Here is a 25,619-nt window from a genome sequence, read left to right on the forward strand (position 1 = left end):
GCCCAAATAAACAACGTAATACAGGTCAGTGACGCTACGCTTTACACTGAACCAACAACACACCCTTTGCAACTAATCATAGTATCCTAACCCTTGCTGAAAACCTTAATTGTATATATGTTACTAATTGCAGTATAATTATAACAAATGGTACCAAGAACAATGAGTTTTGGTTGGATCTTCAGTGTGTCGCTGCCTTCAAATAGCCTACTCTCATAATAAGCAACTTACAATAATTCTTTTGCCACGAATATGACGTTTCTCATTATTGTATTGGAACGAATCACACAGTTAACAACGGGTTTTCCAGTGATTCTCAATTTGCTGGTGCTCAGAAACGGCAAATATACATATAGGCTTGAAATGAATGCCAATATGGCGCCTCACAACTCCGTACTGAAGGGAGACGGCGTGCGTGTGACGTAGGTGGCGTTGTGGCATCTCATTGGTCAACGCTCAGACGCACGCTCAGAATATCTGACATGCCAGATATTGCTCTGCGCGTTCGGAAAGACTCCCGAACGTGCTGTTCCACGCTATGACGCCAGAAACTCGGCACGCTCAACGCTCGGATGCACGGTCCGTGTGCCGACGGCTTTAGAAACGTACTCCTTAAGTGCAGACAGGGGCGGATCCAGGATCTCGGTCAGGGAGGCGCAAATTTTTTGGTACCTGCCTTCCAAAAAATTAATTCCAAATAAAACCATTAATACTCTATGTGAAGTGCGCGCCCACACACACACACACACACACACACACACACACACACACACACACACACATACATATATATTCTGTTTTTAGTTTAAGTGTGTTAAGTGTGTTTAATGAAATAACTTACTGCATTACCTAAAAAATATTCTTCAAATACGACACGTGCACTTGAAAAACTCTGTGATTGTCTGCTAATGTAAAATAATCTATAAAAATGCTAATGTTCATTTGTTTCCATTCTTAAATCTTCGAAATAAGTTCACCAATTGCCTTCATTTGACAGAGTGTTGCCATCGAATTCGCGCATGTGTTTATACGCAGCAACGACGACATGACTGCGAAAAGATATAACAGGGTATTTGACTGTGTTCAGGAAATCATCTTATATTGTTAATTACGTCATTTTATCCTCATAATACGCTGTTTTTCCTCATGAATCATGAATGTAAATATTAACAATAAGAAAAGATCGGTCACGCACCGGGGGGGGGGGGGCAAATTTCCCCCTTTGCCCCCCCCCTCTCTTTGGATCCGCCCCTGAAATGACTGATACAGTGGTTCCCAATATGTAGCAGCTCTAAAACATGTAGCCTGAACTGACGTAGAGAGATACGCCGCCAGAAATCAGCTGATTCCGTAGGGGCCCTTTCTCCGCCCCGCCCATCTTCGATCGACCTGCCCCCTCGGGACGCGGGTACCGACTGACTCTCGCGAGTCAGTGGAATCCCGCTGCGCGAAGCCCTTGGAGTGCAGAGCGCCGCGCCTCATCCCACGCTTTCCGTCTCCTTGCCGCAGGGGTGTCCGCTCCGCGTCGCGCGTCTTGTGCGCGCTGCAGCCCGCACAGTGGTCGACCTCGGGCGGCGGCGGTCGATAGCGGCGGTCGACTGCGCGCATGCGCGGCGAGGCCGCGGCCGCCATGGGCTGGCGCTGCTACTGCTGCGCTGACGGCGGCACGTGCTCCGGCGCGGCCAGCCCAGCCGCCGACGGGGACGGCGACGACGCCGAGTCGACGCGGCCGCTGCACAGTGGCACCGCGGACGCGCCGCCGGCCAGGGGCTGCAAGTCCGTCTTCTACTGCTGCGAGGGCACCTGCTCCACAGGCTGCGCCCACGCCGCCGCCGCTGACGCCGCCAAGAGCGACGCGCCGCCGGCCATGCGCGGCCACATCGTGCTGGGCACCCCTGTCGACGTAGCGGAGGACGCGGCGCGGCACTTCGAGCTCCTGGCGCAGTTTCCAGAAGATGTGCAGATCTCCAGGCCGGTATGTCAGCTCCGCGTACTTCCATACGAACAGACGTTACCTCACTGCAGTGTCATTGTCAAAACATTCCACTACGAGTAAAAGTTCGTAGACTTCCTTAGCCGGTGTCATTTTGGATAAAACAATTTTGTGTACCGAGCCGCGTCATTGTAAACTACTAAAAGAACTAAATTGCTGAAGTTAAGACCGACTTGCTGCGGTCTTCTTCGCCGCACTCGGGAGGCCCGCAGCAAGTCGGTCGAAACTCGGCCAAATATCCATAATTATTTTATCCGCAATTCCACTAAGTATTTCTATGGCATCATAGACACCAACCGCCAGGAGATTGCAACGTCAACGCCACAACTCGTAAAAGTGTTTAGATTATTCGACTGGACAGCCATGTCAGGTGACTATCTGGTCTAGCGTACTCCAGTAGTGTGTCAAATTCAGTGTCAACATGTTTTCGCCACCCTTACACTGGTGTTAGTAGTTCTTGTGCCTGTGAATCTTTTCCTGCTTGTTCATTTCTTCATGAAATATTGGTTGGACAAGGCATTCTTTCCCCACCCACCTTTCCACATCTCTCTCTCTCTCTCTCTCTCTCTCTCTCTCTCTCTCTCTCTCTCTCTCCCCCCCCCCTCTCCCCCCCTCTCTCATATATATATATATATATATATATATATATATATAAAATCGTCGCAACCCCCCCTTCCTCCCTTTTTCCCCCCGAATAATATGCCGCTATAAAGAAGCAACATGTGAGAAGAGTCTTAAAACTCCACAGTACGAAGCAAACAAAACAAACATGCATTGTGCAATAGATAGACCTGTGGCTTTGACAGGTTGCCTTGAAGCAAACTGAATGGTCGTAATTTTTTCGTGTTTATGCGCTTTATATTTAACACCACCTTTTGAATTTTGGTATTATTATTATTATTATTATTATTATTCCAGAATGAGATTTTCACTCTGCAGTGGAGTGTGCGCTGATATGAAACTTTTTGGCAGATTAAAACTGTGTGCCGGACCGAGACTCGAACTCCGGACCTTTGCCTTTCGCGGGCAGGTGTTTTTTTTTTTCTAATCTCATTTTGTTCTATATTGTTCGTTGACTTTGTTCGTGGCGGACGTCCTATAACACTTGTTCTGGTTGTTCGTTGATCCGTTCACTCAGTTTTTTATTACAGAGGGTAGCTAAACCCTCTGACCGAACACGCTACCGTGCCGGCTTTCTACTATTATTATTCTGATGCTGGCTACTTAACAGTCGAAACCGATGAACTTTGTCGTATTTAGTGCGATAATAGTAATTTTAATAAAAGTATGTTTTTATTTAAACCTCTCTTGCTGCGTAAGTCAATTGTTAGTCCAGTATACGTTTCAGTGGCCGGCATAATCCCTCTAAGTTCGAAGATTACCCATTTACATTCCTGGTATTTGTAAGTAGCATAGACGCCTTTTCTCAGCAGTAGGCCAAGTGGAAAACAATTCGCACTCAACCTCTTAAGCGCGAGAAGACGAGTGTGCTGCCCGCTAATACTAGGAACGTAAATTCCTGATTGTCTACCAGAAGAGTGCGATGTCAACTATATAACTGCGTAATGGAGTAATAAGCTAGTAAATGACGCAGAAAACTGTTTCATTTGTAATTAATCGTCGTAGCCATCACGATGTCTTCCTTTATCAAGAAACAGGTGCCGTGCAACTTTTAAGCACCTTGCTTCAACAATGAATCGCTTCGGATTACGGGGTAGGGAGAAGGCAGTGTTTTGACGTTATTACGTGAGTAGTAAGAAAAAAAATGCAGAGGACAACGCAGGTTTGTGATTCATATTGTGTTTTAAATACTGTGATATCTTCCCATTTGTGTACATATCCTGGAACGAATAAATGGTAGGCTTTTGATGTCTTGAAAGTATATGCGGCTCCTTTTAGTATTCTTTCAAGTTCCAGTTCTTTTTATAGCTATTTTCTTAGACGGAGTCTAAATCCCAACTTTTGTATGATAGAACAACCATCTTAGCCTCTCATCCACAGAGCATTACTGGAGAGTGCAACGTGACGTGTCGTTGACATTCCATTTTGGTCATTGTGCATCGATCGTTCAACATTTCTACACATCTATCTGTCTAGCATTAAAAAAAAAAAAGTGCGGCAAACCTCGTTGCTTCAGACATTGAAAATGTTTCCCCTACGATCCGCACCCGTCCGGATAGCCGGAAGCGTTAACACGCCGCTTCCGGGAGTCTGTGAGGTGGGTCTGACCTGGATCGAATCCTCCTCACGAATTAAGGACGAGGGTTGGTGAGCCGGGGACAGCCTGGATGTACTTTCTAAGCGGTTTCCTTCGTTGATGCGAACATAGCGCCTCAGGTATACGATTAAAACATTTAGAAACTTTTTTCACACTTGCACATGAGATTTACTGTAGACACAGACAAGTGGGATACATAGATTTCGTCCTGGGAGGCAATTGAGAGACGTATAACCATACATATTCAGTCTCTAAACTCCTAATCATCATCACTACGATCAGCCCACAATAAAAAATAAACGTCCTTGCACACTGCCAGTTTCCAGTTGTAACAGGTTACGTAACTGCCCGAAGCATCACAGGTAAACTCGTCACTGGTGCATATCATTCGTCACGTGCAAGCTTACCATACAACACACTTCACTGCGTTTCGAATTACAAGTTCAGCCATGGAACTGAAGCTTTGTTTACAGTCTTAAAGCTTACTCGGTGCGACGTAACTGTATCATGGCAGTCATTCCCTCAATCATTTTCTTCCTTCTTCGTTAGTCGTTACGGCGACAGGTTCTAAACTAGTTTTTCCTGTTTATCGCAAGGCGTTCTTGTTCTACAGTACACGGAATTAGGTTAGGAAAGTAACGTCGTCATATGTTCCCCCTCTGTTATTAGAACTGTCTTTCTAATTTTACTCTAATGAACAGTGTAAACTGCTTACTGGGATTCGGTGGGTACGTCATTTTGTAATAAAGTTGTATTAAGTTTTCTAATATAATAGTTAGTCACGGTTTCATTTTGGTTTAAGCACCAGCTCAGGTAAATGATGGCAAATATTTTAACGTACAGCGTAACGTTGTTTGTAACTTGGCGTAAAGATATTATGGCCAATAATTTTGGATTGTTTCAGTTACTGGACGAATTTTAAATCAGTCATTACAACATGAAAATTAATATTTTTATTACCAAAAGCGTTTCGTTTTATTGAAATAAAACTTCATCACTGGTCTGTAATGAAATATATATTTATATCCTGATTTGCTTTCTAAATCGAGAAACAGTTAGTTCCAAAATTATTTGATTTTACTTGCGATATTTTATACTTCGTTTTCGCTCCCATCAGGAAATGCCGTCTCCTTTCACGTTTGTGAAGTGGTCCATCGTTTATTGGAAAGACGGATTTAAAATACCTTCGGTAATTAGAAAAACAACTACGGAAAATACGGCCGCACGAATGGAGAATTTAATAAGGCCTTCTCATACATTGTTTTAGTATCTGCCTTTGTTCTGAACTGCCATAACTTGGACGCGTACTCGAATACGGCCTAACAGTGACCAAGCAACGCCCCCCCCCCCCCTCTCTCTCTCTCTCTCTCTCTCTCTCTCTCTCTCTCTCTCTGCTCCCATTAGTTGAGTGGTCAGCGCGGTAGAATGCCACGCTAAGGGGCCCTGGTTCGACTCCCGGCTGGGGCAGGAGATTTTCTCCGCTCAGGGACTCCGAACTTCCCCGAATGGGGGACTCCCGGCCCACAATGCCGTACGCTGATTTCCATTTCTCTCTCTCTCTCTCTCTCTCTCTCTGTCGTGTGTGTGAAGAAAAAAGAATTAGTTTATCATTTTCAATTGATACGCCAGTAGGGCTTCTAAATGTTATCTTGTCTGTGTCGGTCTGCATCTATTTGTGTAACAAAGCGTACAGAAATATACTCAGATAGAAAAACGCAATTTTGTTGCAAATCCCAGCGCTTTTCTGTAAAAATCTTTCTCATTTAGTGGAAGAGAGTTCAAGTCGAGGCAGTCACGATCGAGGAACGTAACCGCTCTCCTTAATTACCATACTTCAATAGTTTGTGGGCTCCCACAAATAAACAGTTCATGTAACGGAAGTTACTGTATTTGGTAAATATACACTAGGCTCGAAATGTTGAGATATTTGGTCTAAATATTTCTCAAGATAACCCTATTAAAAATCTTCTTTGATAGACTGGTGTGTAAACGTTACGAAAATTGCCTCTAACACATGACTGTGTACTTGAAATGTGTTTATCAAAATGGTTCAAATGGCTCTGAGCACTATGCGACTTAACTTCTGAGGTCATCAGTCGCCTAGAACTTAGAACTAATTAAACCTAACGGCATCACACACATCCATGCCCGAGGCAGGATTCGAACCTGCGACCGTAGCGGTCACGCGGTTCCAGACTGAAGCGCCTTTAACCGCACGGCCACACTGGCCGGCAAATGTGTTTATCGCTAACGTTTCTCCTTTCACCCTTATTTGTACTGTGAAGAGGCTCACCTGTCCAGTTGGGATGTACGGTTCGATGCAGACATGGTGTAGAGCGCAACTTGACAATACTAAGGTACAATTTCTTCTAGGTGAAGTTCATCAGAAATATCCACGGAGCCGACCCGGATCCGACCTCATACGTCTGTCTTCCGAGACACCTATAAAGTAGCTAAAATATGTCATTAATTACGGGGTCACTGTGTTGCTACACGGTTTTTCGCATATAAAGGTATAATGTCGCAACTTCTGTGTAAAAGCAGGAAGTACAGACGCCACCTCTATCGTGTGACCTGGGCTGCAATATGTCGGTTTTTGCAAGGTTAAACGCTACCTCACTCCAGACTGTGGGAACTTCGGAACACTAGATCGAGTAACAACACATTCGTTCACTATTCAAGCGCACAATCAATGCCGAAAATATAATGGATAAGCAGCAAAAAATCCTTCTAACTACAGTTAAACTTCATTTAAGCACTGACGTAATAATAAAGGATGTCTTAAAATAATTTATCAGAGTTCAAGAGACCATATATTCTACATGAATGAATTTAGAAACTTGGGGTGGATTTAACTTCGGTATCGAAATTAAACTTTTACGAGGGTCACTCCAAAAGAAATGCAAATTATTTTTGTAAAAATACAGTTTTCATTCTGCATATGTGAAAGTTGTACAGTGTGTAGATACATCCTTCCCGCATGTTTTCAAACTTACAATTAGTTCAACATCTTCCCGTGAGTGGCGCCATCACAACATGTCTTCAAGATTGCTGATATACTTGACGTTTGTAGGAAGCAACGTGCTGTCATAAAATTCCTGTGCTGTGAAAACGAGACAGTGGGAAACATGCACAAGAGGTTGAAAAAGGTGTATGGAGATGCTGCTGTCGATCGCAGTACAGTTAGTCGGTGAGCAAGCAGGTTTTGTGATGAAAACGGGGACGGCAATATTGAGGATTGTCCTCGCAGCGTCCACAGCTCGTGGTCGTGCGGTAGCGTTCTCGCTTCCCACGCCCGGGTTCCCGGGTTCGATTCCCGGCGGGGTCAGGGATTTTCTCTGCCTCGTGATGACCGGGTGTTGTGTGATGTCCTTAGGTTAGTTAGGTTTAAGTAATTCTAAGTTCTAGAGGACTGATGACCATAGATGTTAAGTCCCATAGTGCTCAGAGCCATTTGTCCTCGCAACGGCAGGCTTCGTCGCAACGGAAGGCTTCGTAATGCACACACTCCAGACAATGTGCAGAGAATTAACGAACTGGTGACTCCTGACAGACGCATCACAGTGAACGAATTGCCACGCTACGATGGGATAGGGGAAGGAAGTGTTGGCAGAATACTGAAAGTGTTGGCGTTAAAAAAGGTTTGTGCCAGGTGGGTTCCCAGGATGTTGACAGTGGCTCACAAAGAAACAAGAAAAACGGTATGCAGAGAACTTTTGGAACAGTGCGAGAATGGTGGAGACGAATTTCTTGGAAGAATTGCAACAGGTGCTGAAACACGGCTCCATCATTTATCATCAGAGACGAAGAGGCAAGCAATGGAGTGGCATCATGTAAATTCACCGAAGAAAAAAAATTCAAAATCACACCTTATGCTGGGAAAGTTAAGGCTCCGGTGTTTTTCGATTCTGAAGGACTCTTGCTTGTGGACATCATGCCAAGTGGAACCGCCGTAAATTCTGATGCATATGTTACGACACTGAATAAACTTCAAGCTCGACTGAGTAGTGTTCGACCACATTGGCAAAAGCAGAATGTGTTACTGTTGCACGGCCACATGTCAGTCAAAAAACCATGGAAGCGATCACAAAACTCGGATGGACAACAATGAAACACCTGCCTTACAGTCCTGACTTGGCTTCATGTGACTATCATCTCTTTGGGAAGCTGAAAGACACTCTTCGTGGGACAAGGTTTGAAGATGATGACTCCCTTGTGCACGCTGCCACACAGTGGCTCCAACAGGTTGGTCCAGAATTTTTCCGTGCGGGTATACAGGCGCTGGTTCCAAGATGGCGTAAGGCAGTTAGAGGGATGGAAATTATGTGGAGATATGAAAATATTGTTCCTAAAGGATGTATCTACACACTGTAAAAGCTTTCAAACATGTAGAATAAAAGATGGATTTAAAAAAATGCGCATTTTTTTTTTTTGGAGTGACCCTCGTACTCTGACCTGATAGCGCTACACAACTGTTCGGTCTTCAAAATGCAGGCGTGGGATTTCAGTGAAGTCGTCAGAGCAGAGTGGAACAGAACAGTATGCACATCTCACTAAAGCTATTTTTTTCACATTGTCACACTTCTTTCATGCAGTCCAGTATCGAACGCTACACTAGGTAAAATTTCAAACGTCACAGCGTATTGTGACATAAGCTTGTACTTCGGTGCAGAAATTGTTTGTATAATACAGAGTGAAGTCTGATGATAAAGTGACGATCGAGTAACTTTTACTCGTAATTTTTCACATTGTAGTCCTACAAAATCAACGATTCGTCTCATCTAAGGGCTTATATTGCATAAAGAAATGCAAATTGTAAATCAAGACTTTTCAAATGTGTGTTTTTGAACCTGTTAGTCGTCGCTTTGTTTCATCGCGTTATCAAAGCTTCTCTCTTTAGATCATTGTTCTCGGGATAAGTGATATATATTGTAGCACATTTTCGTGCGGTTCTGAGCGTTCAGTGTCACGCACTTCCTTCGTCGGTGTAATTTTTAGTGTTTCTTTAAACGACTTCTACTTAGAGGAACACATTCAACGTTCTAAACCTGGAGGCAAAATTCTTCCACCTCCTTGGGGTAAGTTTTAACGTTTTTAGTGGTATTTGTTTTATAGGCATTAGGCTGCGGCCTAGGGAATATTTCCCGGTCCAGCGTTTCGTCATTCAGTGCTGGGGACATCATCAGAGGCTATAACAACTCAGAAAGCAGTTAAATCTCAAAGTAGCTGAGTTCGTAAGTCCTTTCGAGTTGTTACCGCCTTTGATGATATCTGCAACAGTGGCACGCGAAACGTTTGTAACACCTCGGTTCAGTTTACAGTGATAAAAGCTATAGAAAGAATAATTTAAAATTAAGAATAGAATTTTTAGAGGGGAAAATAGTGTAAAATCAGAGTTCAGTAATTGCAGATCAAAATTATAGTATATCAGCAAGTAGTTTAACGTGTAAGTACAGCAAAGCCACGGAAGCTCCGTCATGGAGAAGGCAGTGACGTTAAGCTCTTGTGATGAAAAACGTATAAAAAGGCCTGATCGTCATTATTGCCGCCTCTTTTCCCTCTTGATTCTTTCGTTAAAGGGCGGGGAACCCGTGTCAGTCAGCGAGACAATAATTAGATTGGACTTTATCGTGTTAAGATTCACGATAAACTGTTAGAATATTACGGAGATTAAAAGTGATGTAGTGTACGATCTCTGACACTTGAGGTACCGCTATTCATATATTAACGTGTGGACTTTTGAAAGTGTCGTGTGCCGTTAGTTGCGAATCTGGACGTAGAGCGCGTGCATATCGGCATTTGCGGACTATTTAGATTCCTCCAGGCTAGGCACCTTTTAAATAGACCATCATCCATCACCATCTTAATCCTTGAATATAGAGGGAAAGTGAAATACAAGAGTGTTGTACTTATTTCATTTACCTAGTACTAATCAGTGAAGGTTTTACAGAACCAAAGCTATTCAGCAGTAAGTCAGCACCATCTAGCGGAAAGCGTAGGCATGAACTAACACGCTAACTGAAATGAACTTTTACGTGTTTTGCGGACTGCTTAATATGAACTTCTGCGACTCTTTGACGTCCCCACTCCCTCCGAAAGGTGGCGCAGGGTGTCTTAATCATAAAAGGGGAGGGGTTTAGCCGGGCAAAATACTAAATAGAAGCGATATTTACAAGACTCGCAGTAATAGCAAAACACAAGGCCCGCATCTCATCGGAGAGTCGTCGCTGTCACGTCGGGAAGTAAAGCCGGAAAACCTACCGACGATACGTATGTACGAGCAGACATCGACGTGGAGTACCTAAAAAGGGAACCACAGGAGAGTTGGGGATGCTTCACGTTGTGCAGATAGATGCCTTGTACCACGCCCCTAATGGCCATAAAACGTCACCAAATAAGCAAAATACCGTCCATGAAAGCGTGCTTTGTAGAGTTGCGTGTTGGGACTATAGAATGGTTGGGGGAGAGGGGGATCATGACAGCGTTGTTCCACCAAGATGTAAAGCCACTGACAACATTTTCACACTCAGTTCTGCGAGCAGGTGTTGGAAGACCTCGCGGTTCTGACGCCCAACGCATCATTCTCTGCCAACAGCGATATTGCGTGAAACGTGGCGAGGCATGTTCTATACACACTGCTCCCTCATCTGTTGCCAGGTTTCCGACGTTCGAGCCGCAACTTCTAAGTAGCTCCTCAACGGGCCTCACGTCCATGAGAAGACCGCATTCCAGTCTTGCGTCCAAGAGAAAGTTCCTGGAATCTCAGCGGGTTTATCAGTTTGGCTGACACGCTATCCATTCGGCTACGTAGATGTTATCAGGCTATTCAGACTACAGTGCCATTTTCAGGTGTCCAGCGAATACACAATCACTGCTAGATCATTTGAAAATGGAACTATAGCCAAAATTGTCCTGTCCTCTGGTTGATTCGATGCTGCGCGCTACGTTTTCTTCTCCTGCACCAACCTCTTCATTTCAGAATAGCACCCTAAGTCCTCAATTACACTACTGGCCATTAAAATTACTACACTAAGAAGAAATGCAAATGATAAACGGGTATTCATTGCGCAAATATATTATACTAGAACTGACATGTGATTACATTTTCACGCAATTTGGGTGCATAGATCCTGAGAAATCAGTACCCAGAACAACCTCCTCAGGCCGTAATAACAGCCTTGATACGCCCGGGCATTGAGTCAGAGCTTGGATGGCGTGTACAGGTTCAGCTGCCCCGTCAAGAGTAGTGACTGGCGTATTGTGACGAGCCAGTTGCTCGGCCACCATTGACCAGACGTTTTCAATTGGTGAGAGATCTGGAGAATGTGCTGGCCAGGGTAGCAGTCGAACATTATCTGTATCCAGAAAGGCCCGTACAGGACCTGCAACTTGCGGTCGTGCATGATCCTGCTGAAATATAGCGTGCCGCAGGGATCGAATGAAGGGTAGAGCCACGGGTCGTAACACATCTGAAATGTAAAGTCCACTCTTCAAAGTGCCGTCAGTGCGAACAAGAGGTGACCGAGACGTGTAACCAATGGCACCCCATACCATCACGTCAGGTGATACGCCAGTAAGGCGATGACGAATACACGCTTCTAATGTGCGTTCACCGCGATGTCGCCAAACACGGATGCGACCATCATGATGCTGTAAACAGAACCTGGATTCATCCGAAAAAATGACGTTTTGCCATTCGTGCACCCAGGTTCGTCGAGTACACCATCGCAGGCGCTCCTGTCTGTGATGCAGCGTCAAGGATAACCGCAGCCATGGTCTCCGAGCTGATAGTCCATGCTGCTGCAAACGTCGTCGAGCTGTTCGTGCAGATGGTTGTCGTCTTGCAAACTTCCCCATCTGTTGAGTCAGGAATCGAGAAGTGGCTGCACGATCCGTGACAGCCATGCGTATAAGATGCCTGTCATCTCGACTGCTAGTGATACGAGGCCGTTGGGATCGAGCAAGGCGTTCCGTGTTACCCTCCTGAACCCACCGATTTCACATTCTGCTAACAGTCATTGGATTGCGACCAACGCGAGCAGCAATGTCGCGATACGATAAATTGCAATCGCGATAGGCTACAATCCGACCTTTATCAAACTCGGAAACGTGATGGTACGCATTTCTCCTCCTTACACGAGGCACCACCGGTCAACGCCGTTTGTGTATGAGAAATCGGTTGGAAACTTTCCCTCTTGTCACCACGTTGTAGGTGTCGTCACAGTCGCCAACCTTGTGTGAATGCTCTGAAAGGCTAATCATTTGGATATCGCAGCATCTTCTTCCCGTCGGTTAAATTTCGCGTCTGTAGCACGTCATCTTCGTGGTGTAACAATTTTAATGGCCAGTAGTGTATTTGCTGGATGTATTCCAAACTCTGTCTTCCCCTAAAGTTTATACCCTCAACAGTCCCCACTACTATCGTGGAGGCTATTCCTTGGTGGCTCAACTCATGTCCTGTCATCCTTTCCTTGTTTGTAGTGTTCTCAATTTGTTCCTTTCCTCCCAGATTCTGACCACTTTTTCATCTTGACAGTCTACCCGACTTTCAACACCCTACTATAGTATCACATCGCAAATTCTTCAGTTCTGTTCAGATTTACTCACAGTACATAAACCACGACCATATAACAGTACGCTGCAAACACACGTTTTTAGAATTTATTTCCTCAAGTATGTTTTTTACTAGTAGAATACTCGTGGCCAGGATTGCCCTCTTCGCATGTGCTAAAATGCTTTATATTTTCCTTGCTTCTTTCATCGTGTATTATTTTTGCTTCCAAAGTATCATAATTCGTTAACTGTGTGCTTCACAATTTAGATATTATTTTTATTAATAATCTTATTTCTGCTTCTCCTCATTACTTTCGCCTTTCTTCGGTTTGCACACTGTCCATATTCTGTAATTCTAGGTTGTTCATTCCATTCAGCTTGTCTTGTAAACTTTCTTCATTTACACTGAGGATAGAAATTTCATCAGCAAATCTTATCGTTGGTATCCTGTCATCGTAAATTTTAATCCCACTCTTGAACGTTTCTTTTGTTTCCGTCATTCTTCTTCGCTGTACATATAGCACACAAAAGGGCGAAAGACTACATCCCTCTTTTACACCCTTTTTAATCAAAGCACTTTGTTGTTGAGTTTGGATGATGGCAGGGTACCACAGCCTTAGAGAAATTTTTGAACGAAGTCATTCCTCTTGAGGCTGTTACGCCTCGTTGTTGGTTTTTCATGCTGCTTGTTCCCACTTGCTCTTCGACAAGTTGTACATTATCGGTCTTGTCCTGTAGTTTACTCAGATTTTTCTCAGAAGTTCAAATATTTTGCTCCTTTCTACGTTGTCGAATTTTTTTCCAGGTGGACAAATCCAATGAACATGTCTTGATTTTTTTGTCTTGCTTCCACTGTCAGTCGCAACGTTGCAAGTGCCTGCCTAGTGTCCTTACGTTTCCGGAAGAGAAACTTATCGTCATGTAACAGATCCTCAATTTTCTTTTCCATGCTCCTGTATAATATTCTTGCATTGTCCATTAGTGTGATACAAATAAAAGCTATTACCTGTAATTATACAGTCTTGATGAAACAGCGTTTACATTAAGATGTGAGAGATGGTGATCCAAACCTAAGAAAATGTATAAGAGAACAATACAAGAAAAAAATATCTTCTCAGTTCAGTAACCCATATAAATAAATAGATGGTAATGAACCAGAACAATCAGAATATTCGAACATCGAAATCGCAGATACTGAGATGACCGATTGCAGAACTGAAAATCAGCTACGTTCGCTTAGTAGCGGAAAGGTTTCAGGACCACATGAGATCCCTAAAAGAGTCTATAAAGATTATACGAAAAAACTTGCTCCCTTTCTAGCAATAACTTATCGTAGATCGCTTGAGCAACGAAAGATACGTAAAGACTAGAAAAAGGCGCAGGTCATTCCCGTTTTTAAGAAAGGCAGTAAGACAGATCCACACAATTATAGACCTACATCGTCGACGTCAGTCTGTTGTAGAATTATGGAACACGTTTTATGCTCAAGAATTATGATGTTTTTGGAAAATGAACACCTCTATAAAAATAAACATAGATTCCGTACACAGAGATCCTACAAAACACAGCTCGTGCTTTTCCTGCGTGAAATCCACAGCGCAGTGGATAACGGCGCTCAGGCTGATGCCGTGTTCCTTGATTTCAGTAAGACATTTGACACCGTCCCGCATTGCCGTTTAATGAAAAAAATACGAGCTTACGGAATATCGGAGCAGACCTGCGATTGGGTTAAAGACTTTCTTGCAGTTAGAACTCAACACGTCGCTCTTAACGGAACTGAATCGACAGATGTAAAGGTAACATCCGGAGTACCACAGCGAAGAGTGATAGAACCGTTGCTGTTCACAATATATACATAAATGACCTAGTAAAAGGCGTCAGATGCTCTTCAAGGCTATTCGCAGACGATGCAGTTGTTTATACCAAAGTAGCAACGCCAGAAGTTAGTAAGAATTTGCAGAACGACCTGCAGGGAATTGATGAATGGTGCAGGCTCTGGCAGTTGACCCTGAACGTAAATAAATGTAACATATTGCGCATACAAACGAAAAGAAATCCACTACTGTACAGCCTACACTATGTTTGACAAACAGCTGGAAACAGCGTGTGCCGTAAAATATCTAGGCTTAACTTTCCAGAGCGACCTTAAATGGAATGACCACACAAAACAGATAGTGGGAAAAACAGACAGCAGACTCGGATTCATCGGAAGAATCTTAAGGAAATGTAACTCAGCCACGAAAGAAGTGGCTTATAAGGCGCTTGTTTGCCCGATTCTTGAGTACTGTTAACCTGTCTGGGATCCCTATCAGGTAGGACTGTTAGAAGAGATCCAACGAAGAGCGGCGCGTTTCGTCAAGGGAACGTTTAGCTCGCGAGAGAGAATTACGGAAATTCTAAACAAACTCCACCGGCAGACGTTGCAAGAGGCGTTGTGCATTACGGAGAGATTTACTATTGAAATTTCTGGACAGTGGTTTTCAGGAGGAGTCGGACAGCGTATTACTTCGCCCCACGTAGATCTCGCGTATTGACGAAGAGGAGAAAATTCGCGAAATTAGAGCCAATATAGAGGCTTACCGCAATCATTCTTCCGACGCACTATTCGCGAGTGGAACAGGGGTGGAGGGATCAGTACCCTTGCGGAGTACGATATAGATGTAGACGAATATTTGGACACAGAACATTAAGGCAATAAATTATAGCGCGATACTATGGACGTCCCAGAATCATGAAATTCCGAACCCATAGCAGCAGTGCTTGACTTACAGAAAGAGTGAACTGTTTGGATCATTCTAATGGATTAGCAAACATTAAAAACGCTAAAAGATACCGAAAACTTCGTTTCGCTTTCATCTGAGTTTCAGAGGGATGGCATTGTGTGTGTGTGTGTGTGTGTGTGTGTGTGTGTGTGTGTGTGTGTGTGTGTGTGTGTGTGTGTGAGAGAGAGAGAGAGTGAGGGACAGGACAGATCATACCAAGAAGTGTTAGTAAGAGTGGCCGCTGAGGAATCACATTCCTTCAGTCTGTCACGCAGCGACATCTAGGGACTCACGGTATCGCACCGTAGGGAGAAGCTGCCTGTAGTGGTGGTATGCCTGGTGGTGCTCGTTGAGGGAACGCCCAGAGGTGTGAGCTGCCATCGGAGCAAAATTTAGCTCGTTTCGTAGAGAGTTACCGCGCCCATGCGTATGCTGTCGTATAACACCAAAATACAGACGGCAGCATTTGGAGAGATGCTGCAATCTGGAGCCATGGACACCCTGATGAATGGCGTAGCATTTTGTTCAGCGATGACTCGCGGGTCTGCACTATCCCTGATGACTGTCGTTGGCGAGTACAGTGGCGAGCTAGAGAGAGATGTCCTGGAGAGGCACAGCGGCATTCGTGTGGTAAGCCGTCGGGTATGACTTCAGGTCGCAACTGGTAGTGATTGAGGGTGATGCAATGGTACATGATTGGCATTTCGCGTCATCACGTCGCCTTTCATGCGACAAGATGGCTTTTCGCAACAGGATAATGCCCGTCCAGATATGACACGTGCCTCTAAGAACTGTCTGCGTAATGTTGAGTTAGTTCCCTGGGCAGTAGGATTCCCAGATCTGTACCCGATAGAACATGTGTGGGACCAACTCGGTCAAATCCGTCCCTCTACCAGTAGCCGGGATATCAAGACCTGATTACATCAGTTGCGGTCCAGATTGCCTGTGGAGAGGATACAAAGGCTTTGACACCCTTTCTAACGCAACACTGCATGCGTCGACGCCAGAGATGCAAAGTCCTTTCTAAAGTGGACTCGATTTTGTGATAATTGCAATAACATCATATGCCCTCTCAAGCTGTGAAGTTTAATTTCGTTTCCTTCTCAGCTACTCGATACTTCACTTTCTGTGTTGGGCGCTATTTTTTTGAGACAGAATAGGAATGCTGATATTTTTAAAAATATGTCATTATCGGCTCTCGATATATTGAAAAAAGTATCGATATAACGGCGGAAAAAATGCCGATGTACCTGTACTGCCAGGTTTACAGCTGTATTTTTGAGTATTGATTTATTATTAGATATTCTGTAAATCATCAAACTAGCAGTCTGCCTATCCACATTAGAGCAAGAACGGAAGGGAAACGATGCGCATTCACGCTTGGCGATAAACCCTTTGCTAACAATGATAACTGCATATATGTGGCACAATAAAAGGTGTCTTGATGGGGGTTCGTCACGTATCGGATTTGTCCTGAACACGTCATGTCGACTTCCTGTTTTTTCTTCATTCCTGCAACCGCCAGCGACGTAGCTATTGCAGTGTCAAAACTGCTTGGTGAAGCTAATCCCCGAGCGCCGATTACGTCAGCACCGCCCACCGCAAAGACCAATCTTGTCATTTAGATTTTTGTTCATCAGTTTCAGCAACTGTTTTTGAAGAATGTAGTTGTGAAGAAATAGTACACGACTTTGCGTTAAAAATTGTTTTTTAGCGCAACGCAGCTGGTGTGCTGTTTCTTCACATCGGAAATCTTGTTTCATTCACACCGCTACCCACCAGTGCAATCGATGTTCTTCCTTTGTGCAACATATACTTGCGTCACACAAACAGGAAGATTGGACTTGATGAAAGATGAAAAAGTAGTAAGATTCCTTCACACATTGGAAGTAAAAGTACGTCATACTAAAATTCCAAAAGAAATTGAAATATTTTCCGGAAATGGCGAAAAAAATAGAAATTGAAAACATTGGCACTCGACATTGCCGTTTGGATAATGAAATGTCGGTAAAGAGACGTCGATGTAATCGGTACTTTCTTGAAAAAATGTGAGATTATCGATATTTTGTCAGCAGACGTAACAAAGATGTACATTTTAGTTATATTTTCATGTCACACAGTCACTGTTAATCTAACCGAAAAAGTCTGCTTTCATAGTACGTAGTTTGAAACAAAATAGACGGTGACACAATAATAGCATACACTAGTACAAACTACATTCAGACTAGGTTTGACAGCCCATAAAGGATTGTCGCAGCGACGATGCCTACAGTGGAGAGCCCGTCAAAAACTGAACACAGATCAAAAATGGAAACAGGAAGAAGGTGTACTGAACTGTGAAAAAAGATGCGACATCGAAACAGTGAACGGACCAAGCTCAAGATGTGCGACTTCGAGCATAGCTGAATGCCACGGTGTCGTGGGTATGTGGCCACGATGTTGGACTGCGATGGGGGACATCCGTGTTCAAATCTCCCTTATGCCTAATAATTTTTTTCCGCAAAACTATGAACAGTCCGTCCGGTCATTGACGTGCGTGTTGACTGCGTGCAAATTTGTGTCTGTATCGTAATGTAACGTCCGTTTGCAACAGTGAGCTGTATGGAAGAGGCCTGTAGACGTTCGTACCTCCTATTTGTTCTACACAAGTGCTAGTGGATATGACTTTTCCGTTTCGCTTTCGATGTTTTGTCTCTTGAATTCCTTCGTTTATTTGCTGTTTTTCCTTTCTGTGAGAGGTCTGTGTGGTATCTCGCCTGCTCTCACTATTTACATCTACTTACTGTGCTAATACATTCTTACCACGTGACTCATATTCTGTAAGCAATGTATAATATGACAACTACGATGACTACAGAAGGAGAACAGGCACGCCAAAGACCAGACGAAAATTTCATAATTTTGCAAAAAAAGGCACGAGGGAGATTCGAACACGGGTCTCCCACTTTGCAGTCCAAAGTCGTGACCACACACATCCATGACGCCGCGATTCTTGCAGTTCGCTCGATGTTGCACGTCTTGAGCTTGGACGCTTGTTGTTATTTTTGTGGTCTTCAGTCCTAAGACTGGTTTGATGCAGCTCTCCATGCTATTCTATCTTGTACAAGCTTCATCTCCCAGTACCTCCTTCTGAAACTGCTTGGTGTATTCATCTCTTGGTCTCCCTCTACGATTTTTACCCTCCACGCTGCCCTCCAATACTAAATTCGTGATCCCTTGATGCCTCAACACATGTCCTACCAACCGATCCCTTTACCTAGTCAAATTGTGCCACAAACTTCTCTTCTCCCCAATCCTATTCAATACTCCCTCATTAGTTATGTGATCTACCCATCTAATCTTCAGCATTCTTCTGTAGCACCACATTTCGAAAGCTTCTATTCTCTTCTTGTCTAAACTATTTATTGTCCATGTTTTGCGTCCATACATGGCTACACTCCATACAAATAATTTCAGAAACGACTTCCTGACACTTAAATCTATACTCGATGTTAACAAATTTCTCTTCTTCAGAAACGCTTTCCTTGCCATTGCCAGTCCACATTTTATATCCTCTCTACTTCGACCATCATCAGTTATTTTGCCCCCCAAATAGCAAAACTCATTTACTACTTTAAGTGTCTCATTTCCTAATCTAATTCCCTCAGCATCACCCGATGTAATTCGACTACATTCCATTATCCTCGTTTTGCTTTCGTTGATGTTCATCTTATATCCTCCCTTCAAGACACTATCCATTCCGTTCAACTGCTCTTCCAAGTCCTTTGCTGTCTCTGACAGAATTACAGTGTCATCGGCGAATCTCAAAGTTTTTATTTCTTCTCCATGGATTTTAATTCCTACTCCAAATTTTTCTTTTGTTTCCTTTACTGCTTGCTCAATATAAAGATTGAATAACATCGGGGAGAGGCTACAACCCTGTTTCACTCCCTTCCCAACCACTGCTTCCCTTTCATGCCCCTCGACTCTTAAAACTGCCATCTGGTTTCTGTACAAATTGTAAATAGCCTTTCGCTCTCTGTATTTTACCCCTGACACCTTCAGAATTTGAAAGAGAGTATTCCAGTCAACATTGTCAAAAGCTTTCTCTAAGTCTACAAATGCTAGAAACGTAGGTTTGCCTTTCCTTAATCTAGCTTCTAAGATAAGTTGTAGGGTTAGTATTGCCTCACGTGTTCCAACATTTCTACGGAATCCAAACTGATCTTCCCCGAGGTCCGCTTCTACCAGTTTTTCCATTCGTCTGTAAAGAATTCGCGTTAGTATTTTGCAGCAGGGACTTATTAAACTGATAGTTTGGTAATTTTCACATCTGTCAACACCTGCTTTCTTTGGGATTGGAATTATTACATTGTTCTTGAACTCTGAGGGTATTTCACCTATCTCATACATCTTGCTCACCAGATGGTAGAGTTTTGTCAGGACTGGCTCTCCCAAGGCTGTCAGTAATTCTAAGGGAATGTTGTCTACTCCCGGGGCCTTGTTTCGACTCAGGTCTTTCAGTGCTCTGAAAAAAAGAAGCAAAATAGAAGCAATAAGTGACACAGTTCAGTACACCTTCTTCCAGCTTTCATGCTTCATCTGTGTTCAGTTTTTGACAGGCTGTCCACTGGCCCATTTTACCACCAAACCTGAGGCAATGGGGAGTTTCCATTGTTAGATGATACTGATCCTAATAGCCTCTCACATTTTATATGTAGGCAGAGTATTATTAAATACGGGTTACAGACCCAATAGTGGTGCACTGAACCAGAGTTGTTAAGTAATTGTGAAATTTTTCCCGTGATAACAATGGGCGTAGTGCCCTATTTATTACAGTCTCTACTTTGTTCTGCGTGAAACGCTACGCGTCTTATCAAGTTGCAACATATGTGAGAGGATAGCTGTGCAGGCATTCCTGCTAGATAGCGGTTCTGGAAACAAAACTCGATGCAACTGCCTCAACCGAGTCTTTATTTAGTGCGGTCAGTGTGTTTTCACCCACTTCACTCATTGCCTGCTATGGCCCAGGCCTTCAACATCGTTCAGTGATACAGATGTATTCCCCTAATTTACTTATCATACCACTTCAAAGAGGAGTGATATGCATATTTGTCTAAGTGGCGTTGAGAAAGAGCGAAAATCGCTAAAATTAAACAAGAATCCAGAACCATGTGGGATCCCTGTCATATTCTGTTCAAGATTTACAGTTGAGTTAGCTCCCGTTTTAGCCCTGATATACCTTAGATCCCATCTAACAACAAAACTTTGCACAGTGACAGGAAATAAGTGCAAGTCTTAATTGTTTACAAGAACGGTAACAGAAGAGATTCACATAACTGCCGGCCAGTCTCATTGACTTCTAGCTATTCTCTGAATTCAAATATACGGTATTGAGAGTCTAGTATCCTTTTAGAACACCTAACTACCTAAATCACAAGTTTTGTTACATAGATTATCAGTTTCAGCCAGTTCAGTTTCCATCTTCAGATCTATGAAGGTTTACAACGAAATGCATGTCACTACATCTTATTTAAACAAAAAATGATGTTATACGATTAAGTAGAGTATATCATCTATACGGTAATATCAGTAACTGATCGCAGGTTTGTGTATAACACGTAAAAATTAATAATTTACGCAACTGATCCGAATTCGTCATTAACTTTACACCATTGTGCTACATGTACATTCCTTATCCGTAATCACTGAACTTGCAACATATTAGACATTGTATATAGGGCTGAGCACTCTCATATAGTGCAAAAACTGTACAGAACCCCATGTGTATGATCCTCTTACACGTGGGAACCAGTTTAAGTTGTCCCCCTGATTGAGACAGAAATACCATCTGCCACAGATCATTTACACCGTAAGTCGTAGCTGATGTCATTAGGTGGCAATACATTATAATACATTCAATATGTGAAGTTACACCGCTGTATGTTCCATTGTAAATTGAATAAAATATACAAGTTACCTAAAATCTATTAGTAGCTTTAGACTAAATGTCAAACATAATAGTGTGTAAGAGAACACAATGGAACTTGTAAGCGTTCAAATGCTTCACCTAGGCCACACAGACATATAAGGTGCAAGATTCAAGCTAGTTTTATTAATTTTGCTACGTGAAAACGTCATGAGATAGTGATACCAGTGCAATAAGTTCATATAAACATGACATCCAGTAATGAAATGGATACGAACTTCTGACAACAACAACATTTCTAGTCATGAACACAACAGGTACTTCAGACGTGTGTGTGTGTATGTATATAACAACTTGCCTATACCGGCCATATGCCGAAACACACTACGTCAGTAAGGAAATAGATACTGTTCCTAAGTTGAGTATTATAATACACAACCAGGACAGGTCCGTGGAAAGACTTGCGAACGTTAAATTATCCTTCAGGATACATATCTTTGCTGGCCATATGCCGGCGGACATTACGTCAACACAGCAACAGACACACTTTTTTTTATCCTGTATTATCAGACAGACCGTATAAGATCCAGATAGATTACAACCAGTTTCGAGATCTATAATACGCCGCTCGGTGTCTACGCTACACACGTGGTACACTATTTATTGTATGCTAACATTATAAAACACAGCTTCCCTCAAAAATCAGTTCTTAAAGCAAGGCGTGTAGGGTCCTTGATGGATGGCAGCAAGTACGAGAATAGTAATATGTTGCTCGAGATTTACTTTGAATAAATGTTACATTATCGTACGGTATCATCGTAAAAGCACTACATTTAAACAACCTGACACCCAGTAACTAACTGGATAAGATCTTTTAACAGTATCCATGAACAGGAACATGTACGTGATGACGTTATAAAACCAAAAATATATTTCTAAAATATAGGTCTTTAACAGGATGTGTGTCAGTGCTGGCCAAATGCCGAAGGACACTTACGTTAATATGGCAACAGATACTCTATTTTTATTTGTACTATCAACAGAATGTCTGGAATCAAAGTCGATTACAACCAATTGCAAGGAACCGTAATACGTAGCTCAGTGCCTGCGTTACCTACGTGTTACACTGTATTTACTTAATACTAACGTTGTATATTATTATATTGCTCATGGTTATTATCGAAGAAAATTTAAGATCATCATACACATGGGATTCTGCCAAATTTTTGCTTTATATGAGACTGCTCAGAACTCCATGCAGTGTCATTGATTACGCGTAAGGAATGTGCATACAGCACCATGGTATAATGTTAATGATAACTTCTGATCAGTTACAGAAATTATTATATTTTTACGTCCTGTTCACAAACTTGCGATTAGTTGCTGATACTACCATATACGCTATATTCTCACTATACAAAGGGAATTCAAAAAGTAAAGAGATTTTTGCAGTTTCTTGTTGTAGGGCTTGGTTAACACTGCTAGTATGCGGTGCTGAAGGACTGTCATCTTCAACAATTCTATACAACGTGTCACTCATTTGCGCGTTAGCCGTTGCGTTATAGCAGACCGTGAAATATGGCAGCTCCATTGTCGATCTGCGCCGGGGAGGAAATGAGGGCAGTAATTCGCTTTTTGTCTGCGGACGGTGTTAAGCCTGCGGAAGTTATTAGTCGAATGCAAGCGCTATGGTGACAGCTGTCTATCGCGAAGCAAGAGTTACGAATTGATAGAGCGCTTCAGACAGGGGAGAACTTCTCTATGTGACGAGGAAAGACCGGGCAGGGCATCGGTGTCAACAACTGTGGGCAACTCGGGAGTCGTTGATGGTATGGTGATGGAAAACAGACGAATCACAGTGAACTAAATTGTCAATACTTCACATATCAGTCAAGGTTCGAGTATCCCATCTTACTAAATAGGCTAAATTTTCGGAAAGTGTGTGCAAGGTGGGCACTGAAAGAATTGTCAGCGCAAATGATGGAATCTCTCGTAAACATTCGGCCCGTTATCATCGCGAGGGAGATGTATTTTTACAGCAAATAGTTGCTGTAGACGTAACGTGGGTGCGTGGGGAAGCGAGGCTGCGAACGTGGGTTGGAAACACCCATCATCACCAAAAGGTAAGAAATTTAAACGACCACCATCAGCTGGTAGGATTATGCTAAGACTATTCCGGGACATGAAAGGTCGGTAGGCGTTCATTTCACCCCAACAGGCAAAACTGTGAACAGTGAGAACTAGACTTAGCTACTGTTTCTATGTTTCGATACAGTGTATCGATACGTGGAACTGTTTCAGTGTTTCGGAACGGCTGTGGTTCACTGTTTCGAAACAGTGGTGTTTCATTCCGCCCCTGTCTCGGATAACCGGACCAGATTCGATCTCGAGCCAGACACAGAAACTATATCGTTGTACTTGGAACGGACTATTTGTATCGAAACACTGATGTTTCATTCCGCTCCGTGTCGGACGAGATTCGGGCTGGCACAGGTACTGAAACACAACATACCACTTCATGAAACACTTTCAAGAGTGTCGAAATCCTTTGACAGGCAATAGCATGAAGCTTAAGATATCCGAAAATAAAGCTTCGTGTCTAGCTGACTGTTCTATTCCGAAATGTCGTAACATCTGTTTTATAAACACTAACCAAACAATAAAACAACGCATACTATTCACATTCAAAACAATAAATATGTGAAAATCATTCAGTTAAATTACACTTTTTTTACAACATACGCTTCTCTGTTCATGTACAGTAATCATATTAACAGTTGCATACCAATGCTGTATGTTGCACTGGCCAACGCCAATGGGAGGGGGTCAGCGACTGACCCAACAACCATCACACATTCTCTATCTAGGATAAATCACATTACTTACGTATTTCCGTAATTTTGGCAGATTAGAAGATCAAAATGTTGATTATTATTACTGGGAAAGGGTTTCTAGGTCATTTTTTATAAAAGTAAATAGTTTTTTTTACGTTTATTTGTATTAATTTCACAATTACAAGGATCACTCAGATTCACATTCAGAACACTTTACAATACGAACTACTACTTCTTTCTTGTTGTGTGCAGGACTTCCTGCAAAAAGTCAAAGGCTTCATGTACTTACTGTCTTTGCTTCTGGCGCATAAGTAACAGCGTCCTTTCTTTGGCAGATTATGCACAGCTGCACGTGTTACTTTCCGTCGCGGCTCCGTAACGTTTTTACCTCTGCTCACAGCACCTTGGTTTTGATTACACTCATACCCAAAAGTTGATAACGCTGTAGTGTAATTTGAGTGTAGGCCTACAGCATTTTGAGCGCGTCTTTTCATGTTGAGGTCACAAAGTTCACGAGCAAGATCTTTTAGGTACTTCTTTCTTCCAGAACTCTTTGAGCTTTCGGATAGTTCACCACTAAATTCATCGTCTGAACTCTCAAGCAAATTCCTAATTTCGTCATCTGTCAATTTCATCTTCTTGTACATTCTGTCAAATGCCACAAAGATATTACCTTCCACTCACCACACTGTTTACCGGTTGTCTGCGAGTGGTGATTGTTGACCTGCTACGCCTTCCGTTATAACGAGCGCTATAACTCAACAATGAGAGTAAACCAAAAGATGTTCTTCTTGTCGATTGTAGCAATTATAATCACGATAAATGTCATGTATTTATTAAATAAACTACTGAACACGACAGGAGTTTTAGCCTAAAAACTTCGTTGGGGTCAGTTACTGACCCCAACCATTGGTATGCAACTGTTAAGAAACGCAAGCAAGCCCACAACATTTTGAATAAAAAAGGCATAGAGTGACCATTATTAGACATACACATAAATTAAATGTAGGTATAATAGCAAGCAATCTGTTTGATATATCACTGATAATGTAATGGTGAACGGGAAGGGCTGGGAAATATGGTGAATTTGTAGTAACTGTTAGAAACACCTTGAAATACAAAATTTTTTTGTTATATTTTGTTATATATTCGAATTATTTGGCGTTATTTGTGAGTCTATAGTCACTGTGCCTATTATCCACAATGATTCCCTTTGTGTGCATGGAAATTAGCAGGGTGGGTGTATTACCCATACTAACGGAATGTGGGAACCCCAGTAGCATATCCGTTGGTTCTGCAGTTTGCTACCACCTCCAGTTCCGTTCATGGTGGTTCTTCTGTCTTCAGCTAT

General features: G+C 42.8%; 1 protein-coding gene across 1 annotated transcript in view; it reads left to right on the forward strand.

The window, feature by feature from the left end:
• Positions 1 to 25,619, forward strand: part of LOC124802561 (galectin-6-like) — a 431,142-nt gene that overhangs the window by 209,772 nt on the left and 195,751 nt on the right. Inside the window, exon 2 of the mRNA XM_047263428.1 lies at positions 1,510 to 1,975. Within this exon, the coding sequence (XP_047119384.1) occupies positions 1,607 to 1,975 (369 nt within the window). The 5' untranslated portion in view covers positions 1,510 to 1,606. The remainder of the gene's footprint in view (positions 1 to 1,509; positions 1,976 to 25,619) is intronic.

The sequence above is a fragment of the Schistocerca piceifrons genome, chromosome 6, assembly GCF_021461385.2.
Source record: "Schistocerca piceifrons isolate TAMUIC-IGC-003096 chromosome 6, iqSchPice1.1, whole genome shotgun sequence".
Lineage (NCBI taxonomy): Eukaryota > Metazoa > Arthropoda > Insecta > Orthoptera > Acrididae > Schistocerca > Schistocerca piceifrons.